Source organism: Pongo pygmaeus, chromosome X, assembly GCF_028885625.2.
Source record: "Pongo pygmaeus isolate AG05252 chromosome X, NHGRI_mPonPyg2-v2.0_pri, whole genome shotgun sequence".
Classification (NCBI taxonomy): Eukaryota; Metazoa; Chordata; class Mammalia; order Primates; family Hominidae; genus Pongo; species Pongo pygmaeus.
The window spans coordinates 17204906-17224949 of record NC_072396.2 but is presented as its reverse complement, the minus strand read 5'-3'; the positions used below and the strand labels follow the sequence as shown (position 1 = coordinate 17224949).

Genomic DNA, 20044 nt, shown 5'->3' with positions numbered 1-20044 from the left:
GAAACTCTCCCCTCTCTGGGCTTCTGCTACTTCTCTCTCCTAGTTGTCCACTCTCTTGGGTAAATGGGCACTGTTTTTATTTTCTTTTTTGAGATGGAGTCTTGCTCTGTTGCCCAGGCTGGAGTGCAGTGGTATGATCTTGGCTTGCTGTAACCTCTGCCTCCCAGGTTCAAGTGATTCTCCTGCCTCAGCCTCCCGAGGAGCTGGGATTACAGGCACATGCCACTAGGCCCAGCTAATTTTTGTATTTGGTTTTGAAGGCAAATTTCAGTTTCATCACTTACCAGCTGAGCGACCTTCCGCAAATTACTTACCCTTGCTGACTGCATCTTTATTATTTATTTATTGAGACAGAGTCTCACCCTATCACCCAGGCTGGAGTGTAGAGGCACAATCTCGGCTCCCTGCAACCTCCGCCTCCCAGGTTCAAGCAATTCTTGCGCCTCAGCCACCCAGACAGCTGGGATTACAGGTGTGTGCCACCACGCCTGGTTAATTTTTGCATTTTTAGTAGCGATGGGGTTTCGCCATGTTGGCCAGGCTGGTCTTGAACTCCTGGCCTCAAGTGATCTGCCCACCTCAGCCTCCCAAAGTGCTGGAATTACAGGCATGAAGCTACCACGCCTGGCCCTGACTGCATCTTGAAATGAGATATTATATATAAAATGCCTGCTGCTCAGCAGGCACTCAGTGATGTCAATTCCTTCCCCTCCTCCCCTCCCTAAACACTGTGGAGCTTCTGCTCATCTCCCTTCATGCTTGACACACTTTCATAGAGGAGCTCATCTACTCTCACGGTTTTTATGTGACTTGATAATAATCTATATCACTAGATTGAATTCTGCTTCATGCTTCAAACAGGAATAAACTGCTGCAGGAGCCTGCTTATTTAATTCAGAGCCACAATGAGCAAACGAACTTTCTGCAATGACAAAAATGTTCTGTATCTGCATTGTCCAGTGCGGAAGCCATTAGCCATATGTAGTTACTGGGGACCTGAAACGTGGCTGATGCAAAAAAAGAAGGAAATTTTCCCCAGATAAATCACTTGTGTTCCCTTTCCTGTCTTTCTACATGTTCCTATCTCCGGGATGTCTAACTCACTTCAAAACTGAAGTTGCCTCCAAACCTTCCATCTCCATGCCCTCACAGTTCGTATCTCAGAGGCATCAGCTCCTACAGCAAGTACCCAAGCCAGGATCACTTTTGCTGCTTCCAAATAATCACTAGTGATGGTAACTTGTATACCTCACTTGTCTAAAAGAGTTGCCTCATGCTTTTGAGTTTACCTAGGTGCAAGAATGCCTGATGGAAATTCACCATGGGATTAACTGTGGCACAACTCGAACTGAATTGTTTTCTACTACTTTTTTTGAGATAGGGTCTCACTCTGTAGTCCAGGCTGGAGTACAGTGGCATGATTATAGCTCATTGCAGCCTCAAACTCCCAAGCTCAAGTGATCCTCCTGTCTCAACCTCCCAAGTAGCTGGGACTACAGGTGTGCACCACCACACCCATCTGGCTAATTTTTTATTTTTATTTTTTTGTAGAGATAGGGTCTCACTATGTTGCCCAGGCTGGTCTCGAAGTTCAGGCTCAAGTGATCCTCCCGCCTTGGCCTGCCAAAGTGTTGGGATTACAGTTATACTACTTTTGCCAAATCTAAAGATACGAGGCTGGTTTTGTGTTTGGGTGCTACCAAATGGTAAGAGTAGGCATGCTGAGGCCTTATAACTTCAGAGGCATGTGTCAGCAGTAATGTATTGAGTACGTTCTCCAAACACCCGTGACTCTTTACGGCCCTCTGTCACTGCAGGTGCGGTCACTCGCCTCCCTCGGAAGCTCTTCCATTTTTTCTCCTGAAGACAGCAGGAAGGGAGCCACCACTTGCTAAATGCCGGTCATGTGCATACTGTGCACTGTGCTGGGCATGTGGTAGAAAGTCAGAACTGAGGCCAGGCGCGGTGGCTCATGCCTATAATCCCAGCACTTTGGGAGGCTAAGGCGGGCGGATCACGAGGTCAGGAGTTCGAGACCAGCCTGCCAACATGGTAAAACCCCATTTCTACTAAAAATACACACACACAAAAATAGCTGGGTGTGGTGGCTCGTGTCTGTAATCCCAGCTACTCGGGAGGCTGAGGCAGGAGAATTGCTTGAATCTGGGAGGCAGAGGTTGCAGTGAGCTGAGATCACGCCATTGCACTCCAGCCTGGGTGACAGAGCAAGACTCCATCTCGGTGGGGGAAAAAAAAAGAGTAAGTCAGAATTGGAAGCTTACTTGCCTCTTTCACAGCCAGCTCCCCAGTGGGGCCGGCACTGGCAGCCCTCACCCAGAAACAATCTAGTCCCTTCCTTTAAATCATGGAAGTTTATGGGTTTGTCTCCCTCACTAGTCTTTGTGCTACCCAAAGGATGGGGCCATTGCATATGCATTTTTGTGTTCTCAGACCCTCAGTGTGGTATCTAGCACATAACAGGTGCTCAATAAAACTTGGCAGGTTAATTAAGACAAACCTATACCATACCTGACTTCTTTGTATGTTGCTCTTCAACAAATTTTTTCTGTTCCTTGTGAAAATCTCCTATAATTGTCTGTTAAAAAAAATACATAGTCAAATTAAATAGCAATATATCTAAGGTTTAATTGATGACTTCCTTACTTCAAATATTTACCAACATAAACGAAATGCTATAGGCCCACTGCAAAAAACAAACTCACTCCTTAGAGTCTTAAAAGGGTTGTTCCTAATGGGCTAGAACCTTAGTCGCATGATGCAAAGGCATAAATATATCCTCAAACAGTTATAAAGTTAAACTCACAACATGAAAAGTTGGCCAGGCGTGGTGGCTCATGCCTGTAATCCCAGCACTTTGGGAGGGTGAGGCGGGTGGATCACTTGAGGCCAGGAGTTCGAGACCAGCTTGGCCAACATGGTGAAACCCCGTCTATACTAAAAATACAAAAATTAGCTGGGTGTGGTAGCGCATGCCTGTAATCCCAGCTACTTGGGAGGTTGAGGCAGGAGAGTTGCATGAACCCAGGAGGCAGAAGTTGCAGTAAGCTGAGATCACACCACCACACTCCAGCCTGGGTGACAGAGTGAGACTCCATCTCAAAACAAACAAACAAACAAACAACATGAAAAGTTTAGTATAACCCCCAAGTATCAATGTATTGATTGTAATATATTAAAATAAAAACAGCTATTTAAATCAAGTACTGTAATTTATATGATACTTACTTGTTATACAAAGAGAGGAAAAAACCAAAAATCTCAACAATTAACATTTTTGTCAGAATATGATATTCTACTTAGGTTAAAAAATGTTCATAAGAAGAAGAAACAATCAACAAGAGGAAACAATGAATTTCATACATTTCATACATTTCTACTTCCAAAAGATAATTGAATATACCTTGTCAATGATGCCATCTATTTTTCCTTCTTCTACGGATTTCTTTATTGTTTGTGCTGTTTCAGCAACTGATTCAGTTATCTTTTTTGTGGCAGCAGATGCAAAGTTAAATAAATAGTCTTTAAAGAATAAAAAGAATCTGTGGTTATTATGTTTGAGATTTTTCCCTTAAAGAGATCTTATGAGAATCTAAAGCATTAGGGCATGTTCCTTGTTCATAAGGAACTGAAACAAGGAATGAGAAGCACTGACAGTGTTGAAAAGCACCACTTTCTTGGTGGACTGGCCAACCATACTGGGCCTTTCATTCATCTCTTTTTTTGTTTGTTTTTTTTTTTTTTGAGACAGTCTCACCCTGTCACCCAGGCTGGAGTGCAGTGGCGTGATCTCAGCTCACTGCAACCTCTGCCTCCTAGGTTCAAGCGATTCTCCTGCCTCAGCCTCTCGAGTACCTGGGACTATAGACGCCTGCCACCATGCCCTGCTAATTTTTTTGGTATTTTTAGTAGAGACAGGGTTTCACCATGTTGGTCAGGCTGGTCTCGAACTCCTGGCCTCAAATGATCTGCCCGCCTCAGCCTCCCAAAGTGCTGGGATTACAGGCGTGAGCCACCATGCCTGGCCTCATTCATCTCTTTCAAAGACCCTTAGCATACTCTTCCCAGTAGCTGCTTCAAAATTTTCTTGCTCAAGTCTCTGGTTCTAATTTATCTCAGTAAATAATCTACCCTCCTACTTTGCCAGTAAGAACAAGGCTCCTTTATACTCTCCTTCCTTTCTAGATCTCATGTATGCCATCTTTATTTTCTCCTCCTTCCCTCCTGTGCAAAGAAAAAATGCCCCTCCTTTCTCAAATTAACATGTCCCATGATAAATCTGGGGGAATTTTAAATAAGAAATAGAAATCTTGGCAAGCCCTAGTAGAAACAGAAATCTTTTTTTTTTTTTTCTTTTTGAGATGAAGTCTCACTCTGTCACCCAGGCTGGAGTGCAGTGGCGTGATCTCAGATCTCAGTTCACTGCAACCTCCACCTCCCAGGTTTAAGTGATTCTCATGCCTCAGCCCTGCAAGTAGCTGGGATTACAGGCGCCCGCCACCACACCCGGCTAATTTTTGTATTTTTAGTAGAGATGGGGTTTCACCATGTTGGCCAGGCTGGTCTCAAACTCCTGGCCTCAGGTGATCCACCCGCCTCGGCCTCCCAAAGTGCTGGGATTACAAGCGTGAGCCACCAAGCCTGGACTAGAAATCATTCTTAATAATAATGAGCAAATAAGTAAAACAAGATTAAAAGTGGAACCCACAAAACTTCCAGTTTTTACAAAACAAAACCACAGAATTAGCTTTCTGGAAGACGTGAAAAGACATATGTGTCAAGGTTCTATTGCGCTATAAGGGCTCATTTGTTGTAATCCCAGCACTTTGGGAGGCCAAGGCGGGCGGATCAGGAGTTCGAGACCAGCCTGACCAACATGGTGAAACCCCGTCTCTACTAAAAATACAAAAAAATTAGCTGGGCATGGTGGCGTGCGCCTGTAATCCCAGCTACTCAGGAGGCTGAGGCAGCAGAATCGCTTGAACCCGGGAGGCAGAGACTGCAGTGAGCCGAGATTGCGCCACTGCACTCCAGCCTGGGCAACAGAGCGAGACTCCGTCTCAAAAAAAAAAACAAAACAAAACAAAAAAACGGCTAATTTGTAGACAAATATCATTTCAAAGTCCACATCCTACAGAATCCAGGCTGCTGAGAGACCTGAGGCAGGTCTTGAAGCTGGACCTGCTGGGGGATGCTCCCAGGCAGTTGACGTCCTCCTCTCGTGAGAAATAGCTGGCACATTAGGGCAGTCTTGCCTCTCTTACTTACACCTGTTGAAGGGGCAGGCAGGTGGAGAAGGTCCCATAAGAATGGCAAAGAGAGCTCTGCACAACAGATTCCATCCTCATTCTGTGGGTGGTATTACTTCCAGGAAACCAGCAGACTGTATAGGTGTCTGGGAGCCAGTAATATTATCACTCCATCTGAATGATCCTTTCACCAGCTTCCCATTTAACAATCTACTTCCTCCCATTGTGTCTGGTAGTGTTTATCTGTCAACCCCAACAAAATACCCCTAGGACATACCACAGGAAGCTACTTGCTACTTATCTCTGGTCTAGTTCTCATCTTTCTCCTTCTTCCCAGTCTACAGTCATATGATCACATGGAAATTCTTCACTACCTCCAAGGAGGCCTCCTTGGTTTGAAACATTTTTGTCTGCTCTCTCTTTATTTGGCTAACTCTCCATATGCTGTGTGTCTCCACTTAAATATCACTTCTCCTTAGGAAATATTCCCTTGACTACGATGGATGTCCTGAGATGTGTTCCCTCCGTACATCCCGTGTTTTGAAGACTGTTGCCTGATCAACAATCTTCAAAATACTCTACCGATTACTTGGTGAATGTCTTCTCAGCCAGACTGAAAGCCCATGCTGAGCCCCATGAGTGCAGGGACCTGGGCTGTCTGATACCCCACTGTATCCCCAGCGGATGACCAGTGACCAGTACGTACTTGTTGAATGGATGAATGGGGAGTAACAGAACAAATGCTGAGCTTGAGTGAAATCACTCGTTTCTCTTTAGTTATGACTACTCTACTTGTACAGAGTGGTATGATAAAATGGGTAGACAGCCACACTAGTTTGTAAAACTGTTGCAGGCCAGGTCTCACTAACATAGGCCTTCATCACAACTGTTTCAGTACTGACTGAGTGGTTAAGTTAAATATTAAAAGCCAGTGACTGGGCCGGGCGCGGTGGCTCACGCCTGTAATCCCAGCACTTTGGGAGGCCAAGGCGGGCAGATCACGAGGTCAGGAGATCGAGACCATCCTGGCTAACATGGTGAAACCCCGTCTCTACTAAAAATACAAAACATTAGCTGGGCGCCTGGGCGACAGAGCGAGACTCCGTCTCAAAAAAAAAAAAAAGCCAATGACCTTATGCAAAGGCTGGAATGTAACAAAAGCTCAAGAGTTTTGCCTAGGCCTTTCCTGAACCTTAAAGCATGACTAAACTATTTCACTACTGAAAATATATGAAAGAGTTCTAATTATTTGGCTCACAGAAAAATAAAAGTGCTTAAATACTTTAACAGAAAAAAAGAAAGACTAGTCAAATGCTTTTTCAAGTTTATATGACTTAAGTAAAATCTTTAATAAATAAGCTAGCTTTAAAAATTACTGGTAAAGTAATATCAGAAATGTCTTCAGAGTTGCCAGCATATATTTTTGTTTGCATTTATTGATCAAGCAATTTCATGCTTATCTCTGCCAAATACTATAAGGTATCAAAATTTGGCATAGAGGCTACAAAACGATAACTCAGCCCAAAACAGAGTGATCTTTGCTGTGTAATTTTTTTTTTTTTTTTTTTGAGACAGAGTTTTGCTCTTGTCGCCCAGGCTGGAGTGCAATGGCACAATCTTGGCTCACTGCAACCTCCGCCTCCTGAGTTCAAGTGGTTTTCCTGCCTCAGTCTCCTGAGTGGCTGGGATTACAGGTGTACGCCACCATGCTCAGCTAATTTTTGTATTTTTAGTGGAGACAGGGTTTCACCATGTTGGCCAGGCTAGTCTAGAACTCCTGACCTCAGATGTTCTGCCTGCCTCAGCCTCCCAAAGTGCTGGGATTACAGGTGTGAGCCACCGTGCCCGGCTGCTTGTGTAATTTTTAATAAATAAAACATTGATATTGGTTTAATAAAGATAGCTACATCTTGAATTATTTAGTAAAATACCCTAACTTCTGATCTTGTGGCCTTAGGCAGTCTAGTCCACAGACATAAAGGAAGTTTGTTCTGGGAAAGGATGGTTATCATCTTTGTTTCAAAGCTAAACTATAAACTAAGTTAATGAACACGAATAGCTTGGAGGTTAGAAGCAAGATGGAGTCAGTTACGGCAGATCACTTTCACTGTCTCAGTTATAATTTTGTAATGGCAGTCTCATAACTTTCAATGATGACTATTACAGTTTTCATAAATTAGGTAAATGATTAAAATAAATAATTAGATAAATGTAATGGGATACTCATAAACAAATGTCATAATTTTGAATCTAAAGTTATATTAAACAACAGATATTTCATTATTTGGGTATTTTCCAATAAAAATATATTGTAGGAAAACATTCTTTCTAAACATTGTGTCCTTTTTAAAGGGTAACTAATTTTTGTCTAACTCAAAGCTTATTTAAAGGTTATATATAAAACATGGTAAAAGAAACCAGGAAATAAGAGAGATATAAAGAAAGTTATAAAAATAAAGAGAGTTTTAAAGATTACTGGTGAAATAAAATATCTTCAAAATGTAAACATTTGGTCTAAATTATGCAGGTCAAATATTAGGTTTGCTAAATGCTTTGCGTCATAAACTGCTTCTTTGACTTAAACATTGTTTGATTTATTTTGGAGCACATTAGATTCTAGAAAAGGCCTGGAGACACGTGAAATTAGCCATGCCCCCTAGCTATGCAAAAGGTATTAAAGAAAAGAGATTTTATATAAGAAAGGATCTTGTATGGCAAATTCTTGTCCTAAAGTAAAGTAACTGGATGTTTAAAAAGAGGGATGTTTAGGACAAGTCAGAAAGTCAAGGTATGTCATAGCTTGTCTGTGTAAGTCGTGAAAGAATTTTTGAAAGGGAATTTATGCAACAAATATTGTACAATTTAAAGGTGATTAGGTCTCTTAAATGCTTTATAAAATGCCACTATGACTCTCAGCTATACAACTTGCCTGCTTTACAGCTAGATAAGGCCTGGGACACATGGAGTTAGATGCTGGAATAAGTCAGACTTTATCTGCACTTCTGTCTAGGTCTTAGGCTCCACACCTAGTACATAAAATTCCAAACTTACCAAGGTTTTCACCAAAAGTAAAGGTTGCTAAGAGTTAACAGTGTAACATGTATTTAAGATTACTGAAGAAACAGATTTTTTGTTTGTTCGTTTTTTTCTTTTTCTAAGACACAGTTTCACTCTTTCGCCCAGGCTGGAGTGCAATGGTGCGATCTTGGCTCACTGCAACCTCCACCTTCCGGTTTCAAGCGATTCTCCTGCCTCAGCCTCCCGAGTAGCTGGGATTATAGGCACCTGCCACCATGCCCAGTTAATTTTTGTATTTTTAGTAGAGACGGGGTTTTACCATGTTGGTCAGGCTGGTCTTGAACTCCTGACCTCGTGATCCGCCCGCCTTGGCCTCCCAAAGTTCTCGGATTACAGGTGTGAGCCACTGTGCCCAGCCTGAAGAAAGTTTTACATGGAAAAGTAAAATATGCATATTTACAAGGAAAGTAAAATATGCTTTTGGTAAAAAGATTATAAGGAGGCATGAGAATGTGGATTTTTGCCTAGATTAAAAGGTTAAAGGATTGTTTTAAGTTGGATAAAATAAAGATGAAGGTTTAAGCAAGTTGTGGAAGGTTGATCGTAAAGGAAATTCTGTGTGTAAACATACTGGCTAAAGTTAAAAGGGTATCATCCAGTTTTTATGTAAATTGACTATTAAAATAAAAGCACATAGGCTGGGTGCGGGGTGGTTCATGCCTGTAATCCCTGCACTTTGGGAGGCTGAGGTGGGCAGATCACAAGGTCAGGAGTTCAAGACCAGCCTGGCCAACATTGTGAAACCCCGTCTCTACTAAAAATACAAAAATTAGCTGGGCATGGTGGCATATGTCTGTAGTCCCAGCTACTTGGGAGGCTGAGACAGGAGAATTGCTTGAACCCAGGAGGCAGAGGTTGCAGTGAGTCGAGATCACAGCACTGCACTCCAGCCTGGGTGACAAAGCGAGACTCTGTCTCTAAAAAAAAAAAAAAATCAATAAAATCAATAAAATAAAAGCATAACAGGTTTCTTTGAAAGCACTAACCTGCTCTTTAACAAAAATTATAAAGGGTTATATAAGATGTATAAAAATATTACCTCATGGTCAAACATTAAAATTGGGTCAATATGTCTATGAGGTTTTAATAAGAATTGGGTTTAACATTAATAGTACACTAACGTAAAGGTGAAATTTGGCTTATTTAGTACCAAAAACCATACAGGAAGCATTGCCAAATATAAAATGGGGTTTGGCTTTCTTTGGGCCATATATGTGTAAATATCTTATTGGTATGTGTTCCAAAATCATGTGAAACTCCTATAATTCTAACAGTGTACATTTTATCAGTAATAATTACAATTATGTTAAATTATTGTGTGCCACAGAGGTAACAGATTTTGTCAATTGCGTCTTTTTTTTTCTTTTTTCTTTTTTTTTTTTGAGATAGATGCTCGCTCTTTTTGCCCAGGCTAAAGCGCAGTGGTGCGATCTCGGCTCACTGCAATCTCTGCCTCCCAGGTTCAAGCAATTCTCCTGCCTCAGCCTCCTGAGTAGCTGGGATTACAGGTGCACACCACCATGCCCAGCTAAATTTTTGTATTTTTAGTAGAGACGGGGTTTCACTGTGTTGCCTGGGGTGGTCACGAACTCCTGAGCTCAGGCAATCCACACACCTCAGCCTCCCAAAGTGCTAGGATTACAGGCGTGAGCCACCGTGCCCAGCCTCAATTGTGTCTTTATGGCTACCTGAAAACTTTTTGTCATCCATAAACAATTGTTGTCTTGTTTTGGTCCTCCTTTATTTTTTTTTTTTGAGGTAGAGTCTCACTCTGTTGCCCAGGTTGGGGTGCAATGGCATGATCTTGGCTCACTGCAACCTCCGCCTCCCGGGTTCAAGTGATTCTCCTGCCTCAGCCTCCCAAGTAGCTGGGATTACAGGCACCCGCCATAATGCCTAATTTTGTTTGTATTTTTGTAGAGATGAGGTTTCACCATGTTGGCCAGGCTGGTCTTGAACTCCTGACCTCAGGTGATCCACCTGCCTTGGCCTCCCAAAGTGCTGGGATTACAGGCATGAGCCACTGTGCCCGGCCGTTTTGGTCCTCTTTAGAAGTTGGTTTTATAATCAGCTATAAAGCTCTAACATGTGCTCTTGAATGCAGGTTTCTGATAACTTTGGAGATTGTGACATCAGAATAGAGGAAAAATGTTCAGGACTCCTGAAGAGCTAAAATGTTCATTAATATCAAGCAGGACAGGAATTAACTGCATGAACCAAATAGGAGACTGGAGTGATCTTTTTGAGTTTTTGCTTAAAATATTGCTAATCCTTTGTTTTGCTTTTCAGAGTCAAGGAAACTTTTCTTTTGAGCTACTGACAGCTTTTAACAATTTAGTATACTACCATGAACAAAATGTGGAGCATATTTGTTTCTCTCTACCCGATTTTCTCCAGAATTTGGAAACTATTTGTGAGTATTCTTAATTATGGCAATATAGTTATTTGCATAAGTTCAATAAGAATCTGTTTTCATTTGTAACAGGACACAACTGGAAAAACTGGTTATTTTACCAAGGCTTTGACTGGAATGGTGTGTTTTCCTTTAATGAATCAAAATTGACTTATGGAGCCAAGAAAACCCTTGGAGAACTGCCCTCATATTTTGTGTACACAGTCCCTGTACAGGGTTTCTGATCTGTGGTAAGAATGTCACCTTCTGACAGGCCGGGAACCTTAAGTTATCTTGGGACCTCAAGAGGAGAGGAATTCACTCAAGTCATAGGTATTTGATGGTACAAATCCACGGCTGGGCTTGGCCTTAAAAAGGTCTTATCTTGCCGGGTATGGTGGCTCATTTCTGTAATCCCAGCACTTTGGGAGGCCGAGGTGGGCGGATCACCTGAGGTCAGGAGTTCGAGACCAGCCTGACCAACATGGAGAAACCCCGTCTCTACTAAGAATACAAAATTAGCTGCACATGGTGGCGCATGCCTGTAATCCCAGCTACTTGAGAGGCTGAGGCAGAAGAATCACTTGAACCCGGGAGGCGGAGGCTGCGGTGAGCCGAGATCATGCCATTGCACTCCAGCCTGGGCAACAAGAGCAAAAAACTCTGTCTCAAAAAAAAAAAAAAAAAAAAAAGTCTTATCTCAGATTCCTTCTATGGAACAAAGTTCCATCAAAGCCTGTTTTTTTTTTTTTTAATTTTTAAAAAATATATTAAATAAAAAATTTTATTTTAAAAGAAAATAATTTTTCTTGCTGCACTTCATACAAATAATCTGGCCAAGTACAATAAAGCAAATTGGTCCTACCATGATTTGTCTTCTAATAAAAATAGGAAACTAGAGAGAGAAAAATTATGTTTCAAAAACTATAGTACACCTATTGTTAAATTCTAATCTTGCCTGATGTTTTTCAGTTTTTATTTTTTTCCACAGTTTGGATTAAATTCTAATTTTTCTGGCCACAGGTCTTCAAAATAATGTTTTCAATTTTTCCTTTTCCTTTTTCCCCATTTTTCCTAATTGGAAATCACTGAAACCTAAGCTGTGCTTTCTTAAAGCCCTGTGAACTTAAGACTAGACAACTTAAACTTCAGAAGAAAACAGCAATAACCTATTTATATGTGTTGCTGTTGCATACTATTATGTTTCAGCAGGTGCTGCCTCTAAGCCTCTGAAACAGAGAGTGCTACCGGGAACAAGTCGACCTCTTCTACTTCAGTGCTGCATTCAGTGCCCTATAATGATGAGCCCCTCTAAGCAAGAAGTAGCCAGAAAGATTATGATGCCCCATCTCCCTATGATTCTCATGATAAATAAATACACGAGCATGATAGAAATCATGCACAAATTGACAGTGGGGATTGTGGCAGGCCAGGTCTCACTAACATAGGCTTCCATCACAACTGTTTCAGTACTGACTGAGTGGTTAAGTTAAATATTAAAAGCCAGTGACCTTATACAAAGGCCGGAATGTAACAAAAGCCCAAGAGTTTTGCCTAGGACTTTCCTGAGCCTTAAAGCACGATTAAGTAAATTTTACTGGGGGTCTGAAGAGACTCCCCAGGCCTCCACAAACAAGTTGATTGGGAGTCTGAAGGAACTCCCCAAACCTCCATGATTTAGCTGGAGACAAGATAAGGGTAATCACCTCAGCAACTGGACCCAGTTAGATAAAGTAAATTTACTGAGGCTCCAGAGGAAGGTCTTCAGGACTCAGACCTTAGTTATAGATTAAAAGAAGTTAATCACTTATGTCTTTAGATGAGTGCACACTTAACACGTAGACATATAGCTTAGAATGTTTATAAGCTCTGGAAAACTTTGTAATTTTGAGTTGGTCTGGTGATAATTTCCAGGCCTTCTCCCTGTAACTGGTTACAGAAATAAAAACTCTCTTCCTTCCCAGTTGATCTGCATCTTGTTCTTGGGCCACGAGAAATAGCAGCCTGACCCTCAGTTTGGTCCAGGAACAAAACCATGCTTTGCAGTCAGAGAAACAAATCTAAAGTTTCGAAAGAAGAGGGTTCTTTTGGAAATAAATTCCTTTTATCCTTTCCTCAGAAACATATTTTGAATTCAAACAATGATTTTTATTCCAAGGGAGAACTGTCATTTAAAAACTGGTATTTTAGCATAATCATTTCATTCCTCAGATTTTAATGACTCCATGGGTGGAGTTTACTGAACACACTGAATATCTGAGAAAGCACAAGTTCTTGCCCTCGAGGAACGTCCATCTCTAAAGCAAAACAAATAAATAGAGAATCTCAAAGACAAAAAGAGGAACAAGATTATTCATTAAGCAGATGTGGCAGCATGGAGGGAGAACTGTCTCCAGAGAGTTATTAGAGTGGCCTGGGAGTGAGATGCAGAGCATGACAAGAGATTTTCAGGGAAGAAGTCCATAAAGACAAGGAGTGATTTATTAATTTTGCAAAGAGATCAGCTGACACCACGTTAAAGACAGTTTTTATTTTTATTTTTATTTTTTATAGAGATGGAGTCTCACTATGTTGCCCAGGCTGGTCTCAAACTCCTGGGCTCAAGCAACCCACCCGCCTTGGCCTCCCAAAGTTTTGGGATGACAACTGTAAGCCACCGCACCTGGCTAAAGACAGTTTTTATGAACTGGCTAGGAAAAAACTGAAACTAAGATAGGAGTTAACAGGAAGTAACAGGAGTACAATGTCCACTTCAGTCCATAAAGTGAGGGTCTGAAACGAAGTAGCGCCAAAGAAAAGGAAGTCAAATTCAAATGTATCTGAATATGACTTAGCGACCTCCTGGAAGGTGGGGGCCGACAGCTAACATTTAAAGTAGTTATTTTACTTTCATTTTAATTATGTCATTTTTTATTCTCATAACCTTCCTGGGACAAGGAGAAGGAATAATCTGCCCAGTTCAAAAAAAGGGAAGCTGAGGCTCACAGAGGAAAAATGATTTGTCCTATGTGATAGGGGCAGATCTTGCTGACTGCCCAGCCAGTAGCCCATCTCTTCTGCCTTGGCAAAACCACCCCAATTTTGATGGGTGCCCATGTGGCCAGCCCCAGAGAATGAATCTTGACAAGTCCACACCAACGAAGGTAATGGCACTACCTCTGTCAGGATCTCTGCCACATACTTGCTGAGAGTCCCGTGTAGCTTAGAAAAGCCATGTGACAGCTCCACCCCAAGAAATTTAAGGGGACACCTGCAAGGTGGCATCCAGAAAGATTTTCTTTCCTAATAAAAAGGGAGCTATGGGGAGTCCTCATCCTCCCTTTCTACTGCAGTTGCTGTCTTGTGAGCCTGAAGTGACCAGCCTGAGGATGGAAACCAACTCACTGTGAATGAAGGAGAGGAAGCGTGGAAGAGATTGGTTCCCTGATCACATCGTTGAGCCATGGAACCGACCCTGGGACCTCCCTCCCATCCCCACACTTCTTGGAGATTCTGCAGAAAAGCATTAACATGGCAGGCCTGAGACTGCTGTCCTTGGAAAGTCTTGCTTTCAAGGCTGGCCACTGGCTGGGTGTCCGGGAACTTAGATTTCGGGAGGGCTCCCACCATTTCTTAAACTGCTAAGAATGCCTCATTGTGGTTTATGCTGAACTTCCGCTTTCCTTGTGGGGGTCTGGAATTTGGATATGTGGCAGGCAGAGGATACCTATGCGACCAGTCCCCAGTAAAAGTCCTGGGCACCGAGTCTCTAATGAGCTTCCCTGGAAGACAGCATCTCACACGTGTTGTCACAACTCCTTGTTAGAGGAATTAAGCACGTCCTGTGTGACTCTACTGTGCCTGCTTACCCCTGGACTTCCACCCCATGTGCCTTTTTCCTTTCCTGATTTTATTCTTGTACTCTTTCATTGCAATACATCACGTCCATGAATACAACTATATGCTGAGTCCCATAAGTCTTCTTAGCCAATCATCAAACCTGGGGATGGTTCTTGGGGACTCCCTCACACAAAAATAAAGTTCCTTTCATTAAGCCTCTGATCACTGGACTTTCTGTAATTTGCAAATGATATAACAATAAAGACAGTAAGTAGTGTAGGGAACTCAAACACAGGCTATCTGCCTCTAAATCCCAAGCTCATGCTCCAATCCCACACTGCCTCAGGTCAGTTGAGCAAGTTGACAAGGGCTTGAAGAACTGAAAGGAATGGTAAGAATAAAGGAAAGTAGGAAGAGCTTCAAAGGTCAGAAAAAACATAAATTTGTTAAAGTAAACACAGAGCAAGGTAGAGTTTAAGGCTTGCCGCAAGAATAGGAAGAGAATAAGCATACAGTGGCAAAGTCTTAGGAAATTAATATTCTTATAAAGTAGTTGGTTAATTTTTCAAAGATACTATATTTCATACAATTTTAGAATTTCAGCATCTTAGTGTGGGAACGGACCTTCCTATCCAGGTAGCCCCACTTCCAGGGGTAGGGAGCACAGGACTTAGAAGGGCAGCCAGTAATTACTGTTACTCAACTCTAATCAGAAAATTCTTCTCACTTCTCTAGTCATTTCTACCTCACAGCCTCAGATCTATCCTCATAAGGAACATCTACAACTTCTTTTCTGCAAAAGACCTTTCAGATTTTCTGCAATGTCCCTAAGTTTCTTCTTCAAATCGAGATCCCCAATTTTAAAAAGTATTGTTCATAAGCCCTAGGATCCAAGCTATTGACTGTTTGCATTGTAAACCTGGGTGTGTTATCAGAACTCAATTAGATATTTTACTTCTACATCAAAGCAGGTACATAGTTACCTCTGTACACTCTAACTTTAGGAGTCCTCTTAGTTTGCAAGTTAGGCAGCTGGAACTTGAAATATACTTTCCCTACAGAAAAAAAAAGGAGGACCGTCTAACACAGTCCCACTGCAATACTAATAGCACTTTTCAAAGGAGGAGGAGGAGGTGGCCCTTTCCCCATTCCTAGGCATGGAGTAGTTTTAGGGACGGCTTAGAAAAAGCCAAAGATCACAAAGCTCATCTTTGGCCATCCTCCCACTGATGTAAACTGTGTGACTGATTCAGATATTTAACATTCTCAGAGGTACAGATTTTCTTTTTATTTATTTATTTATTTTAGAAAGAGTAGAGGCAAAGCTCTAATTTGGTTGACTTTAACAAAAACCAACCAACCAACTTAATGGCATGGGGCCTTGAGGGAGGTAGGGAGGAGCTCTTAAGTGAGTTCTCCTATAAATTGTTCCTTCCTTTGGAGACAGTGACAATAGGAGGTTGTAAGTTTATCAGGAGGGAGGGCCAAGAATCAGGAGACCAGGAGGTTTGGTTTTGAGTGAGGGAGTGGAATGCAGGCCTGGGTGTCCACCACTAACTGGTGAGTTGCCTAAATGTATAAATAGGTCACCAGGAACCAGGAAGTATTTAGTGTCCAGTCTTGAAGGTAGGCACTCAACAAATATATGCAGAACAAATGGGGCTCCCAGGAGATTTTTTTTTTTTTTGAGATTCAGTCTCGCTTTGTCACCTACGCTGGAGTGCAGTGGCGTGATCTCGGCTCACTGCAACCTCCGCCTCCCGGGTTCAAGCGATTCTCCCGCCTCAGCCTCTTGAGTAGCTGGGATTATAGGCGCGCACCACCACGCCCAGCTAATTTTTGTATTTTTAGCAGGGACAGGGTTTCACCACGTTGGTCAGGCTGGTCTTGATCTCCTGACCTCATGATCCGCCTGCCTCGGCCTCCCAAAGCTGCTAGGGTTACAGGCGTGAGCCACCGCACCCGGCTGATATTTTATGTAGATTTCAAAAGACTTAAGAAATGAATCTACTCTGGGAGTCAGGCTCACAGATGTTTAATTCCAGTTTTCGAAACATAAATGGGTCTTCTTAAAGACAATATACTTCTTAGGATCAATATGTAGAAATAAAAAAATATCTGATCATCTCTCTTGTCTCTCACAGTTTGTATATGAACTAGAACCTTTACGACTTTCTAAAATCGCATAAATTTCAGAAAGGGAAGAATTCTCATTTATTCTAAAGCTTTAAATTCACAATGTGTGTGTGTTTGTGGGTACTTTCATCTAACCTCAGCTTCCATAAATATCAAAAGAGAATCTGGTGGGCAGAAAGATGGCAGCATTAGCTCCAAAGTACACATCCATATGAAAAATGCAGTTATTAGAAAATATTCAGAGGGGCCAGGCGCAGTGGCTCACGCCTGTAATCCCACCACTTTGAGGCCAAGGTGGGTGAATCACTTGAGATCAGGAGTTTGTGACCAGCCTGACCAACATGGTGAAACCCTGTGTCTATTAAAAATGCAAAAAAAAAAAAAAAAAAAAAAATTAGCCAGGTGTGGCAGCGCGTGCCACACCTCCCAGCTACTCAGGAGGCTGAGGCAGGAGAATTGCTTGAACCCAGGAGGTGGAGGTTGCAGTGAGCCGAGATCGTGCCATTGCACTTCAGCCTGGGCGACAGAGCAAGACTATTCTATCTGGGGGCCTTGGGCTGAGATTATATACTGTCATGGTTTGAGATTATGTGTTTTCCCTGTCCTTTCATCCCACAGTAAACTTTTAAACGTTAGGGCCCAGCCTGCCCAACATCATGAAACCCCATCTCTACTAAAAATACAAAAATTAGCTGGGCGTGGTGGTGCATGCCTGTAATCCAAGCTACTGGAGAGGATAAGGTAGGAAGATCACTTGAACCCTGGAGGTGGAGATTGCAGTGAGCCAAGATCGTGCCACTGCACTCCAGCCTGGGCGACAGAGTGAGACCCTGTCTCAAGAAAAACTGTTAGGCCCTTTCTTACTCAAATATGTGCTTATCTACTCTCAGGCTGCTCTCCACCCCCATCCCCCCACCCCCATCTTTTAGTAGATTCTTCAAATGTTGCTGAACTTAGTATCTACCTTTGTTGCAGTTCTCTCACTTGTACTGCTGGGCTGCTTTAGGGCTCACCTCCTCAAAGATGCTTTTTTGTTTTGTTTTGTTTTTCTGAGATGGAGTCTTGCTCTGTCACCCAGGCTGGAGTGCAGTGGTGTGATCTCAGCTCACTGCAACCTCCACCTCCCCAGTTCAAGCGATTCTCCTACCTCAGCCTCCTGAGTAGCTGGGATTACAGGTGCCCGCCACCACGCCCGGCTATTTTTTTCTATTTTTAGTAGAGACGGGGTTACATCGTGTTGCCCAGGCTGGTCTCGAACTGCTGACCTCATGATCCGCCCACCTCAGCCTCTCAAAGTGCTGGGATTACAGGCGTGAGCCACCACATCCGGCCTCAAAGATGCTTTCTCTGATCATTGAAGCCCACCATGGTCTCTCCAGAAATGAGAATTACTACAGCATGTGTTTACTCCACGTCTATTATCACCCGTACCCCAACCCCTGTAGACTGTAAACTTGGAAAGAGCATGGGCTTTAAAATGAGACAGATCGAAGCTCAAATTCCACTTCTACCACTCACTATCAGTATAACTTTGGCCCCCAATAACTCTGGGCTTGTTCCCCCAACTCACTGGGGGTGTTTAACAGATGAAATGGGATATCTTTCACAAAGCATCTAGTACTGCAACTTGCGTATAGCAGACAGTTGGCATTTTCTCTCCCTCCTTAAGGAAAAAGGTCTCTGTACTTAAAAAGCATTTGACCAGGGGCAGACATTGACATTCAGTAACTGTCAGTTTACTTCAGACAACACGTTCTGACCTAGGGGCAAAAAAGTATTTTTTCAACCAATTCAAGCTCGCCAACGATCCCCGATCTGGGGGGTGTAAATGAAGGTTTTCGAGTTGAACAAAAAAGATTCCTTGTTAAACCTGAAGACGTCGGGTCACACTGCTTGACTGCATACCTGATTCCAATGTCCGCAAACTTTGTAGACTTGTCACCAGGAACTTCAGGGACAGGACCTGACTGCTAGATGAAGCTCTGGCCTCGTCCAGATCCTCACCAATCTCTCCCGACTCGGAGAGGACTGACCGACAGACACATCTTCCTCCCCTACCTTCCACCTCGGCCCCCTCATACCCCAGCCAGTCGGGCCCGCGCCCCAGGGGCGTCCCAGAGGAGGAATGCGTCCCCCCCCCCAACTTCCCGGTCCCAGGGCCAGGGTAGACTCACTGCCGAAGTCTTTGGCCTGGTGGAGGAGCTCCTGGTCTCCCGCTTGCTGCAGCTCCTCCTCCGCGGACTCAGCCACCGTCTCGGACGGCTGCTCGGATGCAGCATCTCCATTGGGCTGCCCACCGCCTGCCGCCGGCTGCTGCAAGCCCAACCAACTGCTCAAGCCCCGGAACATCCCGCCCGCGGGGCCGCCGCCGCGGTCCCGATCCCCAGAGACCGCAGCGAGCACTGGTGGCCTCTGACTCCACTCTGCACGACTCTCAGGGAGATGTCCGGAAGTCGGAGGAACACCGCAGCCGCCGCAGCCCCGCCTCTATGACGACTCCGCCGCGGCCGCGCAAGCGTCACTTCCGTCCAAAGGCTCCGCCCCGGTGACGTCAGTTGTGACAACTGTTTTGTGCGCGTGGATAGGGGACAAAGAGCTTTCCCAGCGTAGCCCCGCCTTCCCTCTTTTCCTCATTCGCCAGCTTTGTAGGTGACTGACCTAGTAGGCGTGTGGACGGTGTCTTTGTCACAGTCTTAGCAAGTCTCATTTTAAGATTGCCTCTAAGCAGCTTGGCTGGTGACTTAGCCTCGCCTTTTCAGGTCCCGCAGGGCTGCGTTCCCGCAGAATTGGATATCTTTAGCCGCCTCCTGAGCCCAGTTCAAAACTAACCCAAAGCCGCCAAGCCCAACAGGGAATAAGAGGATAGAATGAGGTGTTAAACAACACGATGGGATGCTGTCAGCAGAATCTAGACTATGAGAAGCCACAGGACAGACAACCTTGTTTCTTCAAATAAATTGCAAGGAAGAGGGGGGGTGTGGTGGGAACCTATAGATTAAAAAAGACTTAAGAGATGTAACCCATGGCCCCTTGTGCATTTTATTAGGACCCTAATTCAGCAAACACATTGAAAAAAATAGTATGATACTTATTATAAGAACTGGAAAGTTGGACACTGGGTAGTTGATAAAATTGAGGAATTGTGAAATTAAAAAATTTTAATTGTGGTAAAATACACAAAATTTACCATCTTAATATGATTTACCATCTTAACCATTTCTAAGTGTACAATTCAGTACTGTTAAGTACATTCACATTGTTGAGCAATCAATCTTCAGAACTCTTCATCTTGCAATTAAAAGAATGAAAAATAGGCCGGGCGCGGTGGCTCACGCCTGTAATCCCAGCACTT

General features: G+C 43.3%; 1 protein-coding gene across 1 annotated transcript in view; it reads right to left on the bottom strand.

Moving 5' to 3' along the window:
- The window catches only part of SYAP1 (synapse associated protein 1), a 41380-nt gene extending 22152 nt beyond the window's left edge, over positions 1-19228 (bottom strand). Inside the window, exons 1-3 of the mRNA XM_054471500.2 lie at positions 18867-19228; positions 3422-3540; positions 2530-2596 (exon numbers count right to left, since the gene is read on the bottom strand). Of these exons, the coding sequence (XP_054327475.1) occupies positions 2530-2596; positions 3422-3540; positions 18867-19041 (361 nt within the window). The 5' untranslated portion in view covers positions 19042-19228. The remainder of the gene's footprint in view (positions 1-2529; positions 2597-3421; positions 3541-18866) is intronic.
- Between the last annotated feature and the right edge of the window lie 816 nt (positions 19229-20044).